Source organism: Crocuta crocuta, unplaced genomic scaffold, assembly GCF_008692635.1.
Source record: "Crocuta crocuta isolate KB4526 unplaced genomic scaffold, BGI_CrCroc_1.0 scaffold367, whole genome shotgun sequence".
Classification (NCBI taxonomy): Eukaryota; Metazoa; Chordata; class Mammalia; order Carnivora; family Hyaenidae; genus Crocuta; species Crocuta crocuta.
Window position 1 is genome coordinate 2560451 of NW_027527936.1, and position 25725 is coordinate 2586175.

At 37.0% G+C, this 25725-nt stretch overlaps 1 protein-coding gene across 2 annotated transcripts in view; it reads left to right on the plus strand.

Moving 5' to 3' along the window:
* The window catches only part of CCDC30 (coiled-coil domain containing 30), a 122646-nt gene that overhangs the window by 18241 nt on the left and 78680 nt on the right, over nt 1-25725 (plus strand). For both annotated transcript variants that reach the window (XM_077752016.1, XM_077752015.1), the window contains exons 5-8: nt 189-342; nt 9251-9319; nt 15232-15347; nt 15705-15803. In XM_077752016.1, the coding sequence (XP_077608142.1) occupies nt 189-342; nt 9251-9319; nt 15232-15347; nt 15705-15803 (438 nt within the window). The remainder of the gene's footprint in view (nt 1-188; nt 343-9250; nt 9320-15231; nt 15348-15704; nt 15804-25725) is intronic.

Consider the following 25725-nt stretch of genomic DNA (forward strand, 5'->3'; position numbering starts at 1 on the left):
TGTGTGTATATGGGGAAAAGATCAAATATCACCAATTTTATATGGTTTAACTTAATGAAAGAAATACATATAAATGAAATACTGTTTGCTGCTTCTCTTTATTAGCTTTCAAGTGCTTGTAGTGATAGTGCAGTTTTATAAAAGTACATTTAATTTTTGTTTTATAACTAACAATAGTTTTATTTCAGTCCCATAATGAAGACCTGGAAAAAGATGAAACATCACAAAACTGCCTAGAGACAAATGCAGAGCATGTAGCAGAGAGGTTAGGGATGGCCCAGGAAGAGATCCGAAGGCTCACTGATGAACTACTGGCAAAAGAGAAAGAACAGAGTAAATTAGGTAAGCTGTGGTTACAGAGGAACATTTCTGACTATGTTTTAATTATGTATTATATATTATGTATTATAGATTATTATGTATTACATATTACACTGTATATAGTATTACATATTATATGTATTATAATTGATGTTTTCTCAGGATAGAACTTGAGTACACTGAAGAAAAAAAATCTAAGTTTGATAAACAGCCTCTTTTTGTACAGTGTCCAGAAATTTTTACTGAAGCATAAGCGCAACATACCTACCAAAACGCTTAAGTCCCAAGTTCACACCATACTGTGCAACAAATTCCCAAAGCCCCCTTTGTTTCTTCCCTCTAGGTCTACATCTTACCCAGAAGTAACTTTTAACATTATTTCTGAGTCTTGATTGCAGGCAGTATGCATTCTTAAACTGAGTTTGTTTTACTTGTTCAATCTTGTTTGTGAGATTCCTTCATATTGTTGCATGTAGCCATAGTTTGTTCACTTACGCTGGTCGTGTAATATTCCACTGAATAAACATACTACAGTTTACTTTATCCAGCCATTCTACTGTTGATGGATATTTGCATTGCTTCCAGTTGTGACCTATTACGAATAATGCTGCTATGAATATTCTTGGACTTACCAACACATTTCTGTTTGTGACATTCCTATTTATTGGATTAAAGGGTTATGTGTAAATTCTACTTTGGTAGATAACTGCCATACTGTCTTCCAAATAGTTGTATTAATTTAAGCTCTCCTCAGTTGTATATGAGACTGTGAGTACTTGATATTGTCAGTCTTACTAACATTGCCTTTTCTGGTAAGTGTGTAGTGGTATTTAGTTATGGCTTTAATTTGCATTTCCCTAATTGCTAATGAAGTTGAAAACCTTCTCATAATTTGTTGTTATTGTTGTTGCTCATTTGAATATACTATTTTGTGAAGTACCTGCTCAAGTCTCATGTATATTTTTATATTGGGTGGTATCTTTTATTAATTTGTAAAATTTCTTTTTTTTCTTTTTTTTTTAAGTTTACTTATATCTGAGAGAAAGAGAGTGCAAATGGGGGATGGCTAGAGAGGCAGGGGAGAGAGAGATCAAGATCAAGCGGAGGGGAGGGCAGAGAAAAAGAGAGCAAGATCCCAAGCAGGCTCTATCTCAGGAACCATGAGATTGTGACCTGAGCCAAAATCAAGAGTTGGATGCTCCACTGACTGAGCCATGCAGACACCCCTAATTTGTAAAAATTCTTTATATATCCTTGGGATACCTGGTTGGGTCACTCAGTTGGTAGAGCATGCAACTCTTGATCTCGGTTCAAGCCCCACATTGGGCCTTGAGATTACTTAATAAAAAATTTGTTGGTTAATTATATATTCTGGATATGAGACTTGTATTGGTTATAAATGTTACATTGGAGTTTTTGCCATATAGAAATGCTAATATGTATCAAGTCAAGTTTAGCAGAGTTACTCTGTATGGCTTCTGGGTTTTCATGCATAAAGCCTTTTCTGTATCACTATAATAGTATTGAAACTGTTCATCTCTATGATGTTTTATTGTGCTTTTACAGTTTCACTTCTTATATTTTAATCTTTGCTTTATCAATAATTTACTTTAGTATAAAGTTTAAACTTTTAAAACTCTCCCCTTCCTACATTTATAATTTAATGGTTAAGGAATTAGGCTGATTTTCAAATGCAATATGTAGGTTTTGTTAGGATCATATCTTTAGAGGGTTAAATGTATAAAACAGTAATTATTCTGCCAAATTGATCATGGGTTTAAAAACAATATCAGGAGGGTTGAGATTTTGTTAAGAATGTGTTTTAAAGTATCTTTGGGAAAGTGATTGGGATTTCACTGAGTCAGTGGATTGCTTTGGGTAGTATGGACATTTTAACAATGTTAATTCATCCAATCCATGAACACCAGTTATCTCTCTATTTGTTTGTGTCTTTTAAACATTTCCTTCCTCAGTGTTTTAAAGTTTGTGTTGTACAGGTCTTTTACCTCCTTTTTTAGGTTTACTCCTTAAGCAATTTATTCTTTTTGAAGCTATTGTAAATGAGATAATTTCTTGATACTCTTTTCAGATAATTTGGTGTTAGAGTATAAAAATTAAACTAATATTTGTATGTTGATTTAAAAAAAAAGAATGTGTTTTAAACAATGAACACAAAGAAAGTTTTGGAATATGGAATTTTTCTGTATCCTAATAGGGTATACACCATTATACGTATTTGTCAAAATTCACCGGCCAAATACCTACAAGGGTGAGTTTTACTGTATGCAAGTTAGAACCTAATTTAAAAAAAAAATTTTTTTTGAAAAGAAATCCGGCTATGTGAGCATGATGAGAAGCAGTCTTTGCTGCTTGCAGTACATAAGGAGAAAAGAAAAGCAGGACACTCATTCCTTTTAGTCACATTTGGACACAACAGAACTCAATCACAGGGCACCCTGTTCCATCAGCAGTTGGTTGGTCTGGTAGATCCTAAACTATTAACTGAAAGCTGTTGCCCCAGTAAATATACTGGGGGACCATTGGGAAGCTGAATTAGCAAGTCCTTTAAAAACATATGTAGTCTCAAATAAATTAAAATAAAATATATGCAGTGCCAATGTGTGCCCTAGGTATAACTTCTTGAGTCATCGGTTTAAAAGTCAGAATGTATTTCAGGATAAATGAGCTATACGAGAGTGTTTACCAAGGATTAGTCTGCTTTCAACAAACTGACTCTTATTATTATTTTTTTTAAGAGAGAGAGAGAGGGCACAAGTGAACAAAGATTAGAGAGAGAGAATCCCACAAGGAGCACAGAGAGAGAGAGAGAGGTGGGGCAGTGGGGCTTAACCAATGCAGGGCTCGAGTTTTACCTGAAGCAGGGCTCATGTTCATCGGAAGTCAGATGCTTAACGACTGAGCCACCTAGCTACCGCCAAACTGACTCTTTAAAAAATTTTTTTTTAATGTTTATTTATTTTTGAGAGAAACAGAGACAGAGGGTGAGTGGGAGATGGGCAGAGAAAGAGGGAGACACAGAATCTAAAGCAGGCTCCAGGCTCTGAGCTGTCAGCACAGAGCCTGAAATGGGGCTGGAACTCAGGAACAGTGAGATCATGACCTGAGCTAAAGTCAGAAGACACTTAATCGACTGAGCCACCCAGGCGCCCCCAAACTGGCTTTTTTTTTTATTTTTTTATGTTTATTTACTTTTGAGAGAGAGAGACAGAGCACAAATAGGGGAGGGGCAGAGTGAGAGACACATACACAGAATCTGAAGCAGGCTCCAGGCTCTGAGTTGTCAGCACAGAGCCGGATGCAGGGCTCGAACTTACAAACCAAGAGATCATGGCCTGAGCTGAAGTCAGACACTTAACAGAATGAGCCACCCAGGCGCTTCCCCCGAAACTAACTCTTTTAAATGAAAGACTCTATTTTAGTTTAATCTCTAGCTCTCTCTATATCACATCTAAAAATTTGGATGGGGATGAAAAATTTTGGATAATAACAAAGATACTCTTCAAGAATAAAAAAAAGAATTCATGTCAAATATTTAGAGTACTCTTCAATAAATAAATTGCATGAAAAAGATGAATTTTTTAAAATTTAAGGGAATTATTAACCAGTTATGATGTGTGGCCTTTACTATATCCTGATTCAAACAAATTGTTAACATTTGTGAAAAATTGGAAATGTGAATATTTACTAGATATGTAAGGAATTGCTAAATTTTCTTAACCACATGTAGAGTAAATGTTTAAAAATACTTCTTTTAATGATATATATAGTGAAATATTTATAGATGAACAATATGTCTGGGATTTGCTTTTATCACCCTCATACACAAAAATAACTCAGAATGGATCACAAAGCTAAATATAAGAGTTAAAACTGTAAAACTCTTAGAAGGAAACATAGTAAATCTTCATGATCTTGGATTAGGCAATGATATTTTAGTAGAGCGCCAAAAGCAAAAGTGGTAAGAGAAAAACTAATAAATTGGACTCAATCAAATTTGAAACTTTTTACAAATTGTTATTTATTTATTTTGTCAGCATAGGGCCCAATGCAGGGCTTGATCCCATGAACCATGGGATTTGCAATATATTGCAAAGGTGAAAAGGTGAAAAGACAACTCAGAGACTAGAAGAAAATATTTGCAAATCATGTTTGATACAGGACATATTTAGAATATGTAAAGAATTCTGATAACTCAATAGTAAAAGAAAGCTTGATTTAAAAATGAGCAAAATATTTGAGTGGACATTTCTTTGGAGAAGATATATGAAAAGATGCTCAATATCATTAGTCATTGGGAAAATGCAAATTAAAACCACAATGAGATACCAGTACACACTCACTAGAATGGCTATAAAACAACGACAAAGAAACAAACAAAAAACAAAACAAACCATGACAAGTGCTGGTAAGGATGTGGAAAAATTAGAACCTTCATATATTACTGATGGGAATGTAAAATGGTGCAGACACTGGAAAATAATTTGACAGTTTCTCAGGATGTTAAATGTAGAATTACCATGTGTCCCATCAATTTAACTCTTAGGTATGTACCCAAGACAAATGAAAACGTATGTCCACATTAGGACTTGCATGTGAATGTTCAGAGCACTATTATTTACAATAGCCAGAAGGTAGAAATAATGCAAATGTCTATCATTTGATGAATGGATAAAAAAAATGTGATATAGTAATTCTGTGTAGGAAATAGTTAACAGAGAAGACCTGACACTGCTATCCTTAGAAAGCCATGCTTGTAAGGTCATCCCTTGACTAGCATCTGGGAACTTGGATTTGAGGAGTATTCCCACCATCCCCTAACTGATAGCAGCGTCTCACTGTGCCTAAACTGTTTGTGCAAACAATGTGATTTATACATATTTAGAATTTCTGGATACAATTTCAGTGTGGGAGAGGGTATTTCTCTCACATCACCAAGCAATTCTTGGACATCAGCTGGGTTTCCTACATTTCAACTTAATCCTGACACTATTTACCTTTAATACTGACACTATCTACCTGGAGATAGGGTTGGATTCTACAGGTTATGGCTCAGTCTGGTAAGACTGCCCTCCTCCTTCAGATGCCAGTTGTAAGCCTAGGGTATCACCTGTCCTTCTGACCAACTGGCTATAGATTGGAAGTTCCAACTACCCCCTCCTTGGGTTTGATGAATTCATTTGAGTGGCTCATAGAACTCAGAGAAATATTTTATTCACTAGATTACTGGTTTATTATAAGGATATAATTTAGGAATAGCCAGATGGAAGAGATGCATAGGGCAAGGTACGGGGAAGGGGTGAAGAGCTTCCAAGCCCTCTGACTACACCATCCTCCCCAAATCTCCATGTGTTCAGCAACCCAGAAGCTCTTCAAACTCTCTCCTTCTGGGTTTTTATGAGGTTTCACTACATAGCCATGGTTGATTAGATCATTGGCTATTGGTAGCTGATTCAACCTGTTGCTACTCTCCTGTCCCTGGAAGTCAGAGGATAGGACCTCTAATCCCATGGTTAGTTCTCATGGAAACCAGCCCCAGTTGTTAAGTGCTGTCTAAAAGTCACCTCATTAACATAAGATGGCTTTATCGTTCTCATCACTTAGGAAATTCCAAGTGTTTTAGGATCTCTGTGCCAGAAATGGGTTGAAGACAAGGCCAAATGTACATTTCTTATTACAAGTCACGATATCACAGTGCTCCACACCTGCCTTCCTTCTGAGAATCTGGAATTCTGGTGGTACCTGGTGGGCAGAAGTGGTATATATGTGACTAGCCCCAAACAAAAACCTTGGGTACTGAATCTCTAATGAACTCCCCTGGAGAAAACATTTCACATGTGTGATACAGTTTGTTGCTGGAGAAATTAACCACATCCTGTGTGACTCCACTGGGAGAAGATTCTCCGGAAACTTGAGCCCGATTTCCTCTGGCCTTTGCCCCCTGCGCCTCTTATCTTTGCTGCTTTTGCTCTGTGTCCTTTTGTTGTAGTAAGTCTTAGATGTGAGTATTATCGTATCTTTAGTCCCGTGAGGCAGGTCCTAAGAGTCACCAAACATGGGAGTGATTTAGGGGACTCCTAACATTCATGCAGGAGAAGAGGATTTGCCTGTAAAAACCAGATACTTCCACTTGGTACAACACGGATGAATCTCAAAAACACAATGCTAAATACAGAAGTCAGATGCAAAAGGTCACACATTGTAGGATTCTATTTATGTGAAGTGTCCAGAAAAGGCAAATCTATAGAGATAGAAAGTAGATTAGTGGTTGCCCAGGGCTAAAAGTGGGATGAGGGTTAACTAAAGGGGCATGAGGCTTCTTAATGGGGTGATAGAAATTTTGTAAAATCAAACTATGGTGGTGGTTTCACAAATGTAGATATACTAAAAGTTATTTAATAATACACTTCTAAAAAGGCAAATTTTATGGTATATAAATTATATGGTATATAAACTTACGGTATCTATAAGCTGTTAAAAATAGAAGAACTGAAGGAAATAAGTGTATTAAGTAGAAATCTGAGATGATCTCCAAGAGCCTTGCTTGGTATACACTATCCCAGTTATTCAAAAATCAAATATAATATAGATGCAGCTATGAAGAGCTTTTGCAGATGTAGTTAAGGTCCCAAATCAGTTGGCTTTAAGAAAGAGAGATTATCCCAAGTGAGACTGACCTGATGAGGTGAGCCCTTAAAAGAGGTTTAGGCTTCTCCCTGAAAAAGATATTCAAAGTGTGAGAAGGATTTGATGTGAGGGGAATTCTCCTTTGCTGATTTTGAAGATGGAAGAGACCATGTGGTAAAGAATACTGGTGGCTTCTAAAAGCTGCTAGAGCTCCCTGGCTAACATTAGCAAGGAGATGGGGACTTCAGTCCTACAATCATGGGACTGAATTCAGCCTGCAGCCTGAGTGAGCTTGGAACTGCATTCTTTCCCAGAGCCTCAGAGGGGAACACACCCAGCTCACACCCAGCTCATACCCTGATTTCAGCCCCTCACGAACTTTGAGATCATGACATGAGCCAAAATCAAGGGTTGGACACTCAACCGAGCCACCCCGGCACCCTTGTTTTAAGTCACTGAGCTTGTGGTGATTTGGCATACAGCATTAGGAAATTAAGTGTGTAATATTTACGGATATAAATGAAACAAGATTGGCTATGATGTGATAATTGTTAAAACCTGATGATTTTAAAAAAAGCTGGATGATAGAGATAAGTGTTTCCATAACTGTTCTATCTACTTTTGTATATGATCGAAATTTTCCTTAATACAAAAAGGTCCTAAGAAATACCTAGGGCAACACTAAAAGGAGTAGACTTAGAAAGTAAAACTCTGAAACAGTAGAGAGGTCATATAAACTTGCAACCAACATAGTTTTAGGAATATTACTAGTTTAAGTGCACTGATGGAGAGCTGTGATTTTCAAATATCTGCATGGACATGACGGGAGATGCTACCTGGAAGTACAAGTTCATGCATCTGGTGGTCTCTGATATATCTGAGTTTGGTATATGATATATTTGGTGTATGTGTTATTGTAGACATAGGTTTTTTGTTTTTTTTTTTTAAGTGGAAATTAAATCAAATGTCTGCAGAACCTCTCCGTTACCTCCTCAGTACTTTAAGATTTCATTTTTAAAAAATCATTGTGTAGAATAAATTTGGAGCTCTCTAAGGCCTTTCTGGTTTAGCTCCTGCCTATCTATCCAGCTTCATATCCCATACTTCTCCCCATCCTTTGCTCTGTAGGCCCAAGCAGTATTTGACTACATGTACTTCCCGGAACACTCCATGCTCCCTCCTACCCACTCTCCTTCACTTATGCTCTTCCCTCTTTCTGGAACATCCTTCCACCTGCTATCATTCTACTACCTCTCCTTCTTCCATAGACGAACACTTTGGAAAACTATTGTTGTAGTAAAACAGAGTTATTCTGACATCTCTGGCATAGTATAGTCAAACAGACCTGAGTTCGGATCTCAGATTTACCTTTACTTGTTGTGTGACACCGAGCAAGTTGCTTAATTTTTCTGAGCCTCCCTTATCTATAAAATGGGAATGCTAATATCCACTTTGAAGATTTGTTATAATGTTAATACATCTGACACTAGTAGCTGCTGTTGCTGATAGCAGTGGCAGTAATAGCATTGTTATGGTCAGAACATAATTTTAGGTAAATCTGGTAGATTAGACTGGGATTTACTCCAAACAACTGAGTGTTTTGGGAGTAATAATGAAACATGCATGATTGTGCTGATGTACTTACTTTGTGATTAGGAATGATCTCTTAAGATGCACCTTAGTCTCTTATCTCTGGGAGGTTCTTGATCCTGCCATAGGAAGCCCACCAAACATACTACTGGTGATGATTAGACCCCAGGAGGCAAAGTTGATAAAACCTGGATTAAAGAACCCAATGCCCCATGTTCTTGCCCTTTACCATTCTGCCATCTTCATATAATTCTTGAATAGTATCAAAAGGTACTTCTGTTGAAATTCTGTAGTTTTGATATTTCTAGCAACTACTGGTTAAATTCTAAATATTACTAATTACATGAACCAATTTTAAGTATTTCTGAGTATCATTTTCTTTTTATTAAAGCTGATAGTACCATGCTTAAAAAGTTTGGTTGTTCCTATTTGTTTATAATAGTCCAAACTCTTCAGCATGGAATCTAGTTAGGGAAACAAATATTATGAGATCAGCTAATCAAGAATAATAATAAGGTGCAGTAGGAACACTAAGAGGAGTCTGTAAAAGCTTCCTGGAGGTGACATTTATGTAGAAACTTAAAAGGAATATCAGCAGAAAGGAAGTATTCCAAAGCAAGAGAATCACTTTGGATTTGATCATTACACTAACCGTTCTCTTCCTACCGAAATATTTTGTTTCTCTTTTCTTTAGATTCTGCACTTAAGAAGGCTGAACTAGAAATTGAAAAATTGAAAGAAAATTTGATAAAGAAAGAGAATGGTGAGTCATTCATGTTAGTAGATATATTTAATAATACATTAAACAATAATTTAATATGTATTAAATATGTTTTAATATAATATCTTTAATAATAATAATAATAATGCACTATTGCCATTGTTACTACTTATTTCTACTACTATTACTATTACTATCACTTACTGCTTACGAAGTAACAGGTATTCTCTTGGGCATTTTATATGCATAAATTCTAACCCTCACAACACTTCCAAGTAGTGAGTATTATTATTCCCATTTCATAGACAAAGAAACTGAGTTATGACAAGGTTAAGTGAGCTATCTAATGTCTACATTAAGCATTAATTAAGTAATGTAGAGTGCGTATTTGAACCCATGTATCTGGGTTAGTCAGATATCCATGTATCTGACTCTAAAACCTGTGGTCAACACTAGTAATACATATTTTACCCCTGAGATCAAGACACCTTGTGATTAATTTCACAAGACTTCACATACACGTGTTCACTGGGAAGCCAATAGGCTTGCAATTCATGGCGAATTATTTAATCTGTCCGAAGCCTGACTCTGTAAAAATGCTACCAGCTATAAATAACACAACAAAATTTGAGTGTTATAATGGTAGCACCTACAAAAGTAATTAAAACATGTTACCAGTTTTAAATAATTCTAACTGAGTTTACCCAGTGATACTGTCTGTGATTTGTAATAAGAACTATATATTTGGTCTTTGGCCCTGTTTCTGACACCAAGCTTCTAAAACGCTTCAAATTTCCTATGTGGATAGTGATGAAAAGGGTCCTTTGTTATGTTAATGAGGACTTTTGGAAAGCCACCACCCCACCCCCACCCCCTCCGGTTTACCAAAGGCTGGAAGGGGACAGGAGCTGGAGATGGAGTTTAGCCCCCAATGGCCAATGTTTTAATTACTCATGTCTATGAATAAAGCATTTATAAAAACCCCAAAGGACAAGGTCTGGAGAGCTTCTGGGTTGGTGAACACATGGAGAATGGGGAGAGTGATGTCCACAGAGAAGACATGGAAGCTCTTCACCCCTTTACTCATACTTTGCCCTGTGCATTTCTTCTATCTGGCTATTCTTGAGTTATAACTTTTTATAATAAACTGGTGATCTTTTGAGTAAAATGTTTCTCTGAATTCTGTGAGCCACCCTAACAAATGAATCAAACCAAGATGGGGGTCGTGGTGCAACCTCTGATTTATAACCAGTCAGTCGGAAGCACACATACCAACATGGGCTTGCCATTGGTATCTAAAGTGGTGAGCGTTCTTGTGGGACTGAGCCCTTAACCTGTGTGATCTGATGCTATCTCCAGCTAGACGGTGTCAGAATCAAGTGGAATTGTAGGATGTGCAGTTAGTGTCCAAGGGTTGCTTGGATGTATAGGAGAAAAGAACCCTTACGTTGTAATTGGTGATCAGGATTGTTAACCCTCCTTTTCAAAAATATGTGAATGCAGTTATAACATGAACACTGCCTTCTTCATAATTGATAGAACAAGAAAACAAAATCAGCAAAGATATGGAAGACTTAAGAACACTACCAACCAACATGACTTAATTGATAATTATAGAAGACTCCACCAGATCACACATTCTTTTCAAGTACACATGGACTGTTCACAAGGAGAGACCGTACTGAGCCATAAAATACATTTCTGTGGAAGAACTGAAATCACACAAATTATGTTCTCTGACCATAATAGATTAAACTGAAAATCAATAACAGAAGTATGTTTAGAAAATCCCCAAGTATTTGGAACCCAAACAAGATATTTCTAAATTGCCATGCCTTCAGAGAAAAAATTACAAGGGATATTAGAAAATATGTTCCATGAATTAACTTGAATGAAAATGAAAAATACATATCAATTTCTGGGGGAAGCAACTAACTCATTGCTTGGAGAGGAAATGACACCATTTAATGCTTATACCAGATCAAGAAAGGGCTCAAAATAATCCAACCTCTTATCTTAAAGACCCAGAATAAGAAGAGAAAATTAAATCCCAAGCAAGCAAGATAAGACAGATATTAAAAATGAGTTGAGGTCAATAAAATTAAAAAAAGAACCACAATAAATTATGAAACCAAGAGTGGTTCTTTAGAAGGATCAATAACACTGGTAAACTTCTAACTAGATTGATCATAAAAAAGAGAGAAGAGAGAGAGAGAGAGTAAAGACACAAATCACCAATATAAGAAATGACATAAAGAATGTTCCTACAGACCCAAAAGATAATAAGGGAATATTTTGAACAACTTTATGCCAACAAACTTGATGACCTGGATGACACGAATCTTGTCCTTCAAGGACAAACTACCAAACCTCACTGAAAAAGGAATCTCCTTTCACTCATATGTGGATCTTGAGAAACTTAACAGAAGACCCTGGGGGGAAGGAGGGGAAAAAATAGATACAAACAGAGAGGGAAGGAGGCAAACCACAAGAGACTCTTAAATACAGAGAACAAACTGAAGGTGGATGGTGGGAGGGGAAGGGAAAATGGGTGATGGGCATTGAGGCGGGCACTTGTTGGGATGAGCACTGGTGTTGTATGTAAGCCAATTTGACAATAAATTATATTTAAAAAGAAAAAGAAGAAGGAATCTGCCAAAAGAACTGAATTTGTAGTTAAAAATCTTCCCCATGAAGAAAACTCTGAGTTCAGATGTCTTCACTAATGAATTCTAAAAAACTTTTAAAGAATAAATAATACCAATTTTACACAAATTCTTCCAGAAAATTAAAGAAGACAGAATACTTTCCAACTTTCACGTGGTCAGCATTACCCTGATTTCAAAACCAGGCAAAGATATTACATGATCCCTGATGACTGTAGAAGAACTTGTGAAAGTACTGGGAGTAAGAAGTAACTTTGGGGTAGCAAAATTAAGTTGTGTTTCTCCACAATGGATTGGCTAAATAAGTGGCTGTGCATCTATTAGTAAGAATGACATAGATCTATGTGCATGACACAAATAGGTATTTGTGATACGTTATCAAGTGAAAAAAGAAAGTTGTACAGTAATATATATGGTACAGTGTTATTTTGGCTTTTATTTTTTGGGTATGTGTGTATGTATGTGTGTGTGTGCCCACAGGACTGCAAGAGGTGGTACACATTAATGTGGAGCAGTAAAGTCATGAAGACACTGGGATACTTTTGTATAAGTTGTAAATAGCTGCTGCCCTGAGTCTTTCAATTGTCTACCACCTACCCCACCATCCTAGCTCCTTCTAGCCCCTTATCCTCCCAGTCACTGAAGGAATAATATTTGGCAGTTCTCTAGAACTTTGTTCTGAAGCACATTCTTATAGATGAAGGTCCATACTTTAGCAGTTGTTAAATATTTTCAATAAAACGCTTGTCTGTATGTTAGAATATGTATATAAAATCTTTTGAAGAATATTTACTAAATATTAACATTATTTTGGGTCAGGTTGGTGAATAAGGGTTAGATGAGAGTATTCAGTTTGAAACATAGGTTATCTGTCTGTCTGTTTGTTTGTTTAACTAAAAGCCTATATTCCATTCATGATGAGCAAAACAATATTGCATTTAAAAAAAACCATAATTCGAGCAAAAGACATGAATAGACACATCTCCAAAGAAGACATCCAGGTGGCCAACAGACACAGGAAAAGGTTTTCAACATCACCCATCATCAGGGAAATACAAATCAAAACCACAATGAGACACCACCTCACTTCTGTCAGAATGGCTAACATTAACAACTCAGGCAACAACAGATGTTGGCAAGGATGCGGAGAAAGAGGATCTCTTTTGCACTGCTGGTGGAAATGCACTGGTGCAGCCACTCTGGAAAACAGTATGGAAGTTCCTCAAAAAAATTAAAAATGAATCTACCCTATGACCCAGCAATTGCACTGCTAGGTGTTTATCCAAGGGATACAAGTATGCTGTTTCGAAGGGGCACGTGCACTCCAGTATTTATTGCAGCACTAGCAACAATAGCCAAAGTATGGATAGAGCCCAAACNACATTAAAAAAATTTTTTTAAATAAATAAATAAAACATACCATAATTCAACCACATTTTTAAGATTTATGAAAATTAAAATTCTGGTAACCTCCAGTGTGGAGAAATGGGCAGTGTCATTGCACAGATTGTAACTTTGTACAATGTTTTTGAAGAGTCATTTGGCAGTATCTATTACATTTCCTAAGTACACATATCAGCTGATCCAGTGGTCCAATTTCTGGGAATTTGTTTTTTGGAAATAATGTCATAAGTGCCTAAAGGTTAATGAAAAAGGATAATGATTTTATAAGATTTTTTTTAATGTTTTTTATTTTATTTCTAGGAGAGAGACAGCGTGAACAGGGGAGGGTCAGAGAGAGAGGGAGTCACAGACCGAAACAGGCTCCACGCTCTGAGCTGGCAGTCAGCACAGAGCCCGACGCGGGGCCCGAACCCACGAACCGCGAGATCATGACCTAAGCAAAAGTCGGACACTTAGGATAATGATTTTAGAATTGTTTATAAGAGCAAATCATTGGCAACACACCTGAATCTTCATCAGTAGGGGAAAGTGACACACACATTCGGTACATTCAGACAATGGCACATTGTGGAGAATAAAATGAGAGTATGGATTGAGACCAGTAGATTAGTAAGTGGTGTATGAATAAGACAGACTAAAGTGGAGAGGAACAAATTACTGATAGGACACAGATGCATCCATTATATGAAAACCAAGAACCAGTAAAATTAATTTAAAAGTAGTTCCAAATGAGAAATGGAAAATGACTTTGTAAAGACAATACTGTAAAGACATCCATGACACACACACACACAAAAAAAGACATCCATGATACATCCACAAGTGGTAAAGTCCCAGACAGATTGTATAGCATCATTTAAATCTTTGAAAAATTGCACAGGTCAAAAAACAAATGTCTCTGTCTCTGTCTCTCTGTATATATACATATATGTGTGTCTCACACTGAGACACATATACAAGGTGGGGTTGTGAATGTTTTTTTTTCTTTGTTGTGTGTTTTCAGCACTTTTCAAATTAAAAAAAATTACATGCTAAGGAGGAAAAAGAAGATAGCAAGGGAAAAAAGAAGAAAGGAAAAATACAAGGAATAATTAATACAAAACAGGTGATAAAGAAGGAAAACAAAGGAGACTCTTTTTAAGTTTATTTCTTTTATTTGTGTGTGTGTGTGTGTGTGTGTGTGTGAGAGAGAGAGAGAGAGAGAGAGAGAGAGAGCGCACAAGCCAGGGGTAAGGGCAGGGAGGGAAAGAGAATCCTGAGCAGGTTCCACACCACCAGCACAGAGCCCAGTGTGGGGCTCGAACACACAAACTGTGAGATTGTGACCTGAGACAAAATCAAGAGTCAGATGCTTAACCGACTGAGCCACCCCAGGTACCCCAGCAAAAGAGACTTTAAAGCAGAAGAAGAAAAATAAGAGAAACATACGTGGAAATGGCTAAAAAGAAATAGCTACAAATTCAGAAAAGTTTCCGGTAGCAAGTTTGCAATATGGAAACTGATGAGTCCTGGAAAGAGCAGGTCTTAGAGAGGACTACCAGTTTATGGGCTGTGGTGCAGGCACAAAGATGGTTTTGATGCATTAACTTGATTTAGCTCAGAAAACCTGTCCATACACTGCTCGTGGCTTACAATTTGTCATCTGTGAGACCCTACTGTTGCTGAATAGAAGTGTCTAGGAGTGTATGTGGTATGTATGCGAGATGGGAGCACCAGCAAGTAGGAAGATGATTCTCTCTGCTGTTGAACTTCTAGGAGGTAGGCTCCACTGCTTTAAAAGTACATTTCCTCCAAGAGCCTCTAGTGCTGGAAACCCTATCAAAAAATCCAGCTCATTAGTCTAGTGTGAGAAATAAAAAAACTGTATTCTTTTCTCTGTTTTAGATTCAATTGGCCTACAGAAAGCAAAGGAACATAATCAGAGACTGGATGAGGAAATTCTGGCTTTAAGAAATCGGGTTCGGTCACTTGACTCAGAGAAAAAAGTGCTTGGAGAAATAGTAAGTTGTTGAATGTCATTCGTTCTTAGAATTTATTTAAATGTGTATAAAATAACAGTCAGTAGCTAGAGCAACACAGATATGTATCACCTATATATATATCATTGTATATATATGTCATTAACGAGGACCGCTACTGGCGGCTGTAGCATCCCAGATAGATGCCATGCTCTGACCTAGATGCAGTCTATCAGTGTTTATACTTTATACATTTTAGCTACCTGTGCTAAATAGTAGTGTTACTGCTATTATGTCAGTTTAGGATCTTTTCTTTTTAATAAGAGTCACGCTGTCTCTCTCTGTCTCCTAGAAATAAATAAAACATTAAAAAAAATTTTAAATACTTTTGTATTTAAGGTTGAAAGGCTCAGAGGAGAGATTCATGAATCTCAAGAGAATAAGCAACTTGGAAATGACTCCCCTGGGAAAACTGTGGGTGCTGAACAGAGAGAACAGGTATTTTAAAGCCTATTCTTTCTGATTTCATATTTTGAAGTGAGTTGCATTTTTGCAGAGTACACCGGAGCAATTGGTGCTCATCGTTTACTACTCTCCTCTTATTGCCTGTCTTTTTCTATTGCTCAACCAATTAGAATGAAGGAAGAAATTGGGGTGCAGAGGATGTATTCCTGTTCACTTCTTACCCACCGGGAAAATTTATAGGAAGAATATAATGGATTATTTCTTTTAAAGAAAAAAAAAGAAATCTTACAAAGAGACAACCAATTTGAGCATGTTTAATCATCAAAATGAGGCTGATTTATAAAATCAACGGGAGAGTGGTAGTTGGAGCCACACTTAAGGCAATAAACTATGGTAGAGAACTAGAAAGGCTTAGATGCTGTGAGCAGTGTCTAGTCTTTTCAGCGTGATCAGCCATGAAGTGGTGGACAAAGTGATCGACTTCAGGGCTGGAATGAAGCAGGAGCCAGTATGAGTTAGGGCTGTTTCAGACACTCAGGGCAAGGAGCTAGACTGCTCTGGGGGGCTTTCCTCTTTTATACTTAAGATGAGTGGCATCCCTTGTTGCTGAGGGGTCTCATTTTTATTATAGCTGCCTGGGCCCTATAGCCCAGCCCTCTTAGGTATCATGGAAACTACAGCTACAGGATTTCTTGGCTCTGAATCAAGGAGATAGTATCCGGTCTTGTCTTCAAAACCACCCTCCATATAAACAGTACGTTTTTGTAGGAGAGAAGGGAAGAAAAGCAGGGAAGGAGGAGCGGAGGGAAGAAAAGAAGGAATTTCCAATCAAGACTTCAGTAACTTTTACCAAAATCATTCCCCAAACACTCAGTAATGCTCTAATTAAAAGCAAGTGGATAATGAGTAACTATTTTGATCAATTTCTTATTTATCCTTCCAGTATTTCTTTATTTGAATATAAGAAATGTGAATATTTACTCAGAGTTCCTCCTTTCCTGGCTTCTTTTCCTTTTTACTAAATAGAAAGAGCACTGTAGCTTTCTATTGTGTGGATGTACTCGATTTACCCAGCCTCCTTTTGGTGAACACTTGGGTTGCTTCTAGTCTTTTGCACAGGTATGCAGGTGTTTCTGTAGGACAGAGTCACAGAAATGGGATTATGGGATTAGAGATTAGATGCATCTGTACTTTGGGTAGATATTGCCAGATACCCCTCAGAGAGAATTGTACCATTTTCCTCTCCCTCAGCAATGCATGTGAAAACCACCTTGGTAAAAAAAAATTCACCAACTGAATATGTTGTCAAACTTTTATGTTTTTGCAAAATGATAGCTGAGAATGGGGATCTGAATGTAGTTTTCATATTTATTGATCTATTTATAGTAAGACTGAACATTTTCCCCAGGTTTAAAGGTTATTTGTATTTCTTTTATAAAATTAGCTTGATTGAAATACCTAATACAATACAAGCATACATATTTTAAGAGTTGAATTCGGTGAGATTTGACAGGTACGTACACCTGTATAACCACAACCAACCACTGCAATCAAGAAAGAAAACATATTGGGGCGCCTGGGTGGCTCAGTCGGTTAAGCGTCTGACTTCGACTCAGGTCATGATCTCACGGTTCATGGGTTTGAGCCCCGCATTGGGCTCTGTGCTGACAGCCAGCTCAGAGCCTGGAGCCTGTTTCAGATTCTGTGTCTCCCTCTCTCTCTGACCCTCCCTTGTTCCTGCTGCCTCTCTCTCTCTCTCTCTCTCAGAAATAAATAAAACATTAAAAATAAAAAAAAAGATGAAAACATATGCAGTAGCCTAACGTATTCATTAGTTCCTTCCCCCTTTGCCATTGCACCCCTCCCTGCCCTGTCCCCACTCCACCACTTTGTATTACAATACCTTTTCTAGAATTTCAAATAAATAGAATCATCTAGTATATACTCTTTTGTGTTTGGCATCTTTCACTTAAAATGATGATTTTGAGATTTAGCCATGTTGCTGCCTGTGTCAAGAGTCCATTTTTTATACTGCTGAGTAATATCCTTGTATATGGATATACCACAAACTGTCCACCCACTGGTTGATAGAACATTTAGATTATTTTTGGGTTTTAAGTGTTATGAAATAAAGCTGCCACTAATATCTTCATGCCAGCTTTTTTCCCCCCGTCTTGGATAAATACCTACTAGTGGAATTATCGAGTTATAAGTGTATGTTTAACCTTATAAAAAACTGCTGGACTGCTTTCCAAAGTAGTAGTACTATTTTATGCTCCCATTAACAATGATATGGAAGTTTCAGTTGCTTCTCATCTTCAACAACATTGTTATTGTCAGTCTTGTGAATTCTAGTCATTCTAGTGGACATGTAATGGTATCTCACAGTGGTTTTAATTTGACTTCTGAGAGGGTCTGATGACAATGATTATGTTTTGATGCGCCCATTGGCCATTAGTATATGTTCTTTTATGAAACCTTGGTTCAAATATTTTGCTTGTTTTTAATTTAGTTATATTAAGTTGTAGGAATTCTTTATATTTTTTGGATACCTGTCCTTCATTAGATAGATGTATTTTAAATATTTTCTCTGTCTATGTCTTGTCCTTTCATATTTTAAAACAGTGTTTTATGAAGAATAGTTGTTTTAAAAAATTTGATGGATCCTAATTCATGAAAGTTTTCTTTTATAATTTTATGATAGGACATAAAAGCCATCTAAGAAATCTTTATCTACACCAAGGGCACAAAATATTTCTCTTCTCTTTTCTTCTAAAGGTTTTATAGTTTGAGCTTCTACATTTAGATTAATGATCCATCATAGATAATTTGTATATACAGTGTGAGGTAAGGGTTGATCTTCATTTATTTCCAAATGTATATCCAATCATTACAGAACCATTTATGGGAAAGAGCATTATTTCCTTATTGAATTACTTTGGCGCCTTTATAAAAAATCAGTTATACAGCTCAGTTTCTGGACTATCTTCTGTTCCATTAATCCATGTTTCTTCTTAGAATAATGCCATCCTGTTGTTTTATTGTAAGTCTTGAAATCAGAAAGAAAACCTTTCCAACTTTGTTTTTCTTTTTTAAAGTTGTTGTTCTAGGTCCTTTGCATTCCCATATACATTTTATTTTTTTAATGTTTATGTATTTATTTTTGAGAGAGAGAGCAAGCAGAAGCAGGAGAGGGGCAGAGAGAGAAGGAGAGATAGAATCCTAAGCAGGCTCCGCACTGTAGCAGGCTCTGTGGGCACAACAGAGCCCAATGCAGGGCTGGAACTCACAAACCATGAGGTCATGACTTGAGTTGAAATCAACAGTAAGAAGCTTAACTGACTGAGCCACCCAGGTGCTCCCCTATATACATGTTAGAATGAGCTTGTCAATTTCGACAAAAATGCCTAGTATGATTTTGATTGGAATAGCATTGAATGTTCAGATCGATTGAGGGAGAATTTATATTTTAGCAATATCGGGTCCACCAATGTGTTAACATGTTCTATATCTTGCACTTTATTTGGGTCTTTAATTTGTCTCAGCAATGTTTTGTAGTTTTTAGCACAGTTCTTACCTACGTAGAATTACATTTATTCTTTAAAAAAATTGAAGTATAATTACATTACCATAAAATTCACCCTTTTAAAGTGTATAGTTCAGTGAATTTTAGTATATTCACAAAGTTATGCAATTATCACTACTGTGTAATTTCAGAACATTTTATCTCTCCCCAAAGAAACCCCATACCCATTAGTAGTCATTGTCCATTCCCTTAGCCCCCAGCCTCTTGGCAACTACTAATTTACTTTTTGTCTCTTAAGAATTTGCCTATCCAGTACATTTCATCCAGATGGAATCAGATAGTATGTGGTCTTCTGTATCTGGATTCCTTCACTTAGCATAATCTTTTCAAGACTCAAGCCTATCACAGCACAGATAAGTGCTTTGTCTCCTTTTTGTTGCTAAATAATATTACATTGCATGGATTACACCACATTTTGTTTTTCCATTTATCAGCAGAGGGTCATTTGGTAGTTCCCACTTTGTGACTATTATAAATAAGGCTAATTTTTTGTGTGGACATGTTTTCATTTTTCTTGGGTATGTACCTTGGAGTGAAATTGCTGGGTCATATGTTAACTCTCTGTGTAACCTTTTGAAGAAATGCCAGGCTGTTTTCCAAAACAGTTGTCCCATATAACATTCCATCAGCAGTGTGCAAGATTTCCAAGTTCCCCACATCTTTGCCAATATTTGTTATAGTCTATATTTTTTATTATAGCTATCATAGTGGGTGTGAAGTAGGATCTTAATGTAATTTTGATTTGCATTTCCTGTGTGCTCTTGAGTATCTTACTTATGCTTATTGGCCATTTGTATATCTTCTTTAGAAAATGTCTACTCATGGGGCACCTGGGTGGCTCAGTCTGTTTAGCATCCAACTCTTCATTTCAGTTCAGGTCATATCTCATGTTTGTGCCCACATTGGGCTCTGTGCTGACAGGGTGGACCCTGCTTGGGATTCTCTCTCATTCTCTGCCCCTCCACCACTCACGTGTGTGTGCATGCGCGGACGTGAGGTCTCTCTCTCTCTCTCTCTCTCTCTCTCTCTCAAAATAAATAAAATTTTAAAAAGAAAATATCTATTCATATCCTTTGCCAATTTTAATGGAGTTATTTGTTTTTTTATTGCAAGGGCTCTTTATATATCCTATTTATTCTTGTCTCATGGACTGAATTGTGTCTCCACTGAAATATGTTGAAGTCCTAACCCCTCAGTACCTGTGAATATGACCTCGTTTGGATACAGGGTCTTTGCAAATGCAATCAAGTTAATATGAGGTCATTAGGATGGACCCAAATCCAATATGACCAGCGTACCTATGAGAAGAGGAAATGCCATGTGAAGACAGAGACACACAGGGAGTGCCATATGATGACAGAGGGAGAGATTGGAGTGATGCAGGTACAAGCCAAGAAATGCCAAAGATTAAGTCACCACCAGAAGCTAGAGGAGGCAACGAAAGACTCCACCCAAAGTCTCAAAGGGAACATGGCTTTGCTGATAGCTTGACTTCAGAGTTGAGCCTCCAGAGTGCTGAGGAATAAATTTCTGTTGTTTTAAGCCACCCAATTTGTGGTACTTTGTCATGGGGGCTTTCAGAAATTCATTGACATTTTGGTACCAGAAAGTGAGGTATATTCTATCACAAATAGCTAAAACTGCAGAAGTGGTTTGTACTTGTATTATATGTGGAAGCTAGAATAATGTTGGGGTGCTAGATAGAAAAAGCTTAAATTGCCTTGAAGGGATTGTTGGCATAAATACAGACTTAAAGGTAATTCTGGTGACAGCTCAGGAAGAAGTGAGAGCTATAGGGAAAGCTTCCATCCCCTCAGAGAATACGTAGATTGCCATGATCAGAATGTTGCTAGAAACATGAACTTTGAAGCTGCTTCCGGTGAGGCCTCAGAGAGCAATGAGGAACATGCTATTTGACTCTGGGGAAAAGATGATCCTCGTTATAAAGTAGCAGAGAGCATGGTTGAATTATGTTCTACCATTGAGTAGAAAGTAGAACCTGGAAGTGATGAACTTGAGTATTTAACCATCATATTTTCCAAACAAATTGTATAAGATGTGGCCTGTTTTAACCTTGATGTTTATGACATTTAATGGGAAAACAAAAGTCTTTCATATCTAACCACATATTGACCACTTCTAGAGTTCACCATTGCTTTGCATAGATCCAAGTTTCTATCTGGTACCATACTTCTTTAGCCTAAAGACCATGATTCAACATTTCTCCTAGTAGAGATCTACTAGTGATAAACTTTTTTGGTTTCGTTTATCTGCAAAAGTCTTTGTTCTACTTTTTTCCCCCAAAACTGTGTGTTACTGTGGTAAAATACACGTAACAGAAAATTTATCATGTTAACTGTTTTTAAGTGTACACTTCAGTGATAGTAAGCACATTCACAATGTTGTGCAGCCATTACTAACATCTACTCCCAGAACTCCCTTCATCTTGCAAACCTGAAACTGTATATTCATTCAACAGTAACTCCCCTTTCTGCCCTTCCTCCCAGCCCCTGGCAACCACCATTCTACTTTCTGTCTCTATGATTTGGACTACTCTAGGCATCTCATATAAGGGGAATCATATGCACTATTTGTCTTTTGGTGACTCACATTTCAAGTAGCATGATAGCTTCAAGTTTCATCCCTGTTGTAGCACAGGTCAGAATGTCCTTCCTGTTTCAGGCTGAATAGTATTCCATTGTATATTCCACATTTTGTTTATCTATTCATCCATCAAGGGACACTTGCTTCAATGTTTTGGCTATGGTGGATAACACTGCTATGAACATAAGTGTGCAAATATCTGCTCAAGTCCCTGCCTTCGATTCTTTTGTCTATATACCTAGATGGGAAATTGCTGGATCGTATAGTAATTGGCTTTCATTTTGTTGAAGAACCACCATACCATTTTCCACAGTGACTGCACCATTTTACTTTCTCACTAACAGTTTCACAAGGGTTCCAATTTCTCCATATCATCATCATCAACACTTATTTTCTGTAGTTTTGGTAGTAGCTATCCTAATGAGTACAGGGTAGTTTTTCATTGTGGTTTGAGTTGCATTTACCTAATAATTAATGATGAACATCTTTTCATGTGCTGATTGATCAGTCATATGTCATTGTTAGAGAAATATCTATTCAAGTCCCTTGCCCATTTTAAACTCAGGTTGTTTTTAGGTTATGGAGTTTTAGGATAGGAGCTCTTTATAGATTCTGCTTATATCAATTCCTTATCAGATATATAACTTGCAAACATTTTTCTATTCTATAAGTTTCCTTTCACTTTGTGTTCATGCACAAAAATTTCTAAATTTCATAAAGTACAGTTTGTGTATTTTTTCTTTTATTGCCTGTGTCTATGATGTCATATCCAAGAAGTCATTGCCAAATTTAATGTTATAAAGCTTTTTGTGTGTTTTCTTCTATGAATTTTATAGCTTTAGGTCTTATATTTAAATCTTTTATTCATTTTGAGTTAATTTTTATATATGCTGTTAGGGTACAACTTAATTCTTTTTGTAAATGCATGTCCAGTTTTTCCAGCATCATTTGTTGAAAAGACTGGACTTTTCCCATTGAATGGTCTTGGCACATTTGTCAAAAATCATTTGAGCATATACATGAAGGTCTATTTTTGAGCTCTGTATTCTATTCCATTGGTCTACATGTCTGTATTTATGCCTGTACCACACTGTTTTAACTACTGTGGTTTTGTAGTAAATTTTTAAAGACATGTTTATTTTGAGGGAGAGAAAGAAAGAGACAGCATGCTCATGTGCATGTGAGCAGGGGAGGGGCAGAGAGAGAGAGAGAGAGAGAGAGAGAGAATCCAAGCAGGCTACATGCTGTCAGCACAGAGCCCACCATGGAGCTCAGTCTCACAAACTGAGATCATGACCTAAACAGAAATCAAGAGTTGGACCCTTAACACACTGAGCCACCCAGGTGCCCTGTATATTTTAAAATCAAGAAGTATTAGTCCTGAAGCTTTGTTCTTCTTTTTCAAGTTAGTTTTAGCTGTTCAGCATCCTTTGAAATTCCATATGAATTTTAAGATGGGTTTTTCTATTTCTGCAAAAGAAAAGTCATTGGGATTATGATAGAGAGTGCATCAAATCTGCAGATTGCTTTAGATAGTATTGACATCTTTTTTTTTTTTAATATTTTTTATTTATTTCTAGGAGAGAGAGAGACAGCATGAGCAGGGGAGGGTCAGAGAGAGAGGGAGTCACAGACTGAAACAGGCTCCAGGCTCTGAGCTGGCAGCCAGCACAGAGCCCGACGTGGGGCTCGAACCCACAAACCGCGAGATCATAACCCAAGCGAAAGTCGGACGCTTAACCGACTAAGCCACCCAAGCGCCCCTAGATAGTATTGACATCTTAATATTGTCTTCCAATCCATGAACATGGAATCTGTTTCCATTATTTTGTCTTCTTTAATTTTTTTCAGCAATGTTTTCTAGTTTTTATTGTACAAGTCTTTCACCTCCTTGGCTAAATTAATTCCTAACTATTCTTTTTGATGCTACTATAAATGGAAGTGTTTTTGTACTCTCCTTTTCTGATTGCTCATTGTTAGTGTGTAGAAGTGTGAGTGAGTTTTGTGTGTTGACTATGTATCTTGCTACTTGGCTAAATTCATTTATTATGTCCAACTGTGGAATCTTTAAGGTTTCCTACATATAAGATTGTATCACCTGCAAACAGATAATTTTGCTTCTTCTTCTCCAGTTTGGATATCTTTTTTTTTCCTTGCTTAATAGCTCTGGCTAGAATTTCCAATACTATGTTGAATAGAAGTGGTGAAAGTTTGTTCCTGATCTTACATGGAAAGCTTTCAGTCTTTGACTATTGAATATGATGCTCATTATGGGTTACTTATAAATCTTTATTATGTTGAGATAGTTTTCTTCTATTCCTAGTTTATTTAGTGGGTTGTTGTTGTTGTTTTATTTAGGATCCATGTCAAGCATAGAGCCCAATGCAGGGCTTAAACTCACAACCCTGAGATCAAGACCTAAGCTAAAATCAAGAGTCGGACACTTGGGGCGCCTGGGTGGCTCAGTCAGTTAAATGTCCGACTTCAGCTCAGGTATGATCACACGGTTCGTGGGTTCGAGCCCCACGTTGGGCTCTGTGCTGACAGCTAGCTCAGAGCCTGGAGCCTGCTTCGGATTCTGTATCTCCCTCTCTCTGACCCTCCCCTGCTCACCCAGTCTCTCTCTCTCAAAAAAAAAAAAAGAGTTGGACACTTAAGTGACTGAGGCACCCAGGTGCACCTCTTTAGTGTTTTTTCTTAAATCATGAAAGGGTGTTGGATTCTGTCTAATGCTTTTTCTGCACCAGTTGAGATGATCATGTCAATGTTCCTTCATACTTTTAATGTGGTATATCACAATGATCAATTTCTGTATGTTGAACCATACTTCCATTTCAGGAATAAATCTCACTTGGTCATGGTGTATATCCCTTCTAACATAATGTTAAATTCATTTTGATAATGCTTGGTTGAGGATTTTTACATCTTTGCTCATAAAGGATACTGGTCTATAGTTTCTTCTTCCTTGTATTATCTTTGTCTGGCTTTCATGGCAGGGTAAGCTGACCTCACAGGATGAGTTAGAAAGTGTTTCTTCCCTTTCAAGTTTTGAGAAAAGTTTGAGAAGGATTGGTGTTAGTTCTTTTTTGAATGTTTGATAGAATTTAACAGAGAAGCCATTAGGCCTGGGGCTTTTCTCTGTACTAGAGATTTTTAATTACTGATTCAGTATCCTTACTCATTATAGGTCTAATCAAATTTTCTGTTTCTTCATGATTCAGTCTTTGTTGATTTTGTGTATCTAGGAATTTGTCCATTTCATGTAAGTTATCTAAATTATTGGTTTACAGTTGTTCAGAGTACTCTCTTTTTTTCAAATGTTTTTATTTATTTTTGAGAGAGAGATTGAGAGAGAGAGAGAGAGACAGAGCATGAGCGGGAGAGGGGCAGAGAGAGAGAGAGAGAAACAGAATCTGAAGCAGGATCCAGGCTCCAAGCTGTCAGTACAGGGTCTCAAACTTGTGAACTGAAAGATCATGACCTGAGCCGAAGCTGGAAGCTCAACTCACTGAGCTACCCAGGCACCCCTGTTCAGAGTACTCATAATTTTTTTTATATCTGCAGAATAAGTAGTAATGTATTTACTTTCAACTTTCATTTTAGTAATTTGAATCTCTTTTTTTCTTAGTCCTTCTAGCTGAAGGTTTGTTAATTTTATGATCTTTTCAAAGAACCAATTTTTGGTTTCACTGATTTTATGTATTGATTTTCTATTCTTTATTTTATTTGTGCTCTAGCCTTTATTATTTCTTTCTGCTATGTCTG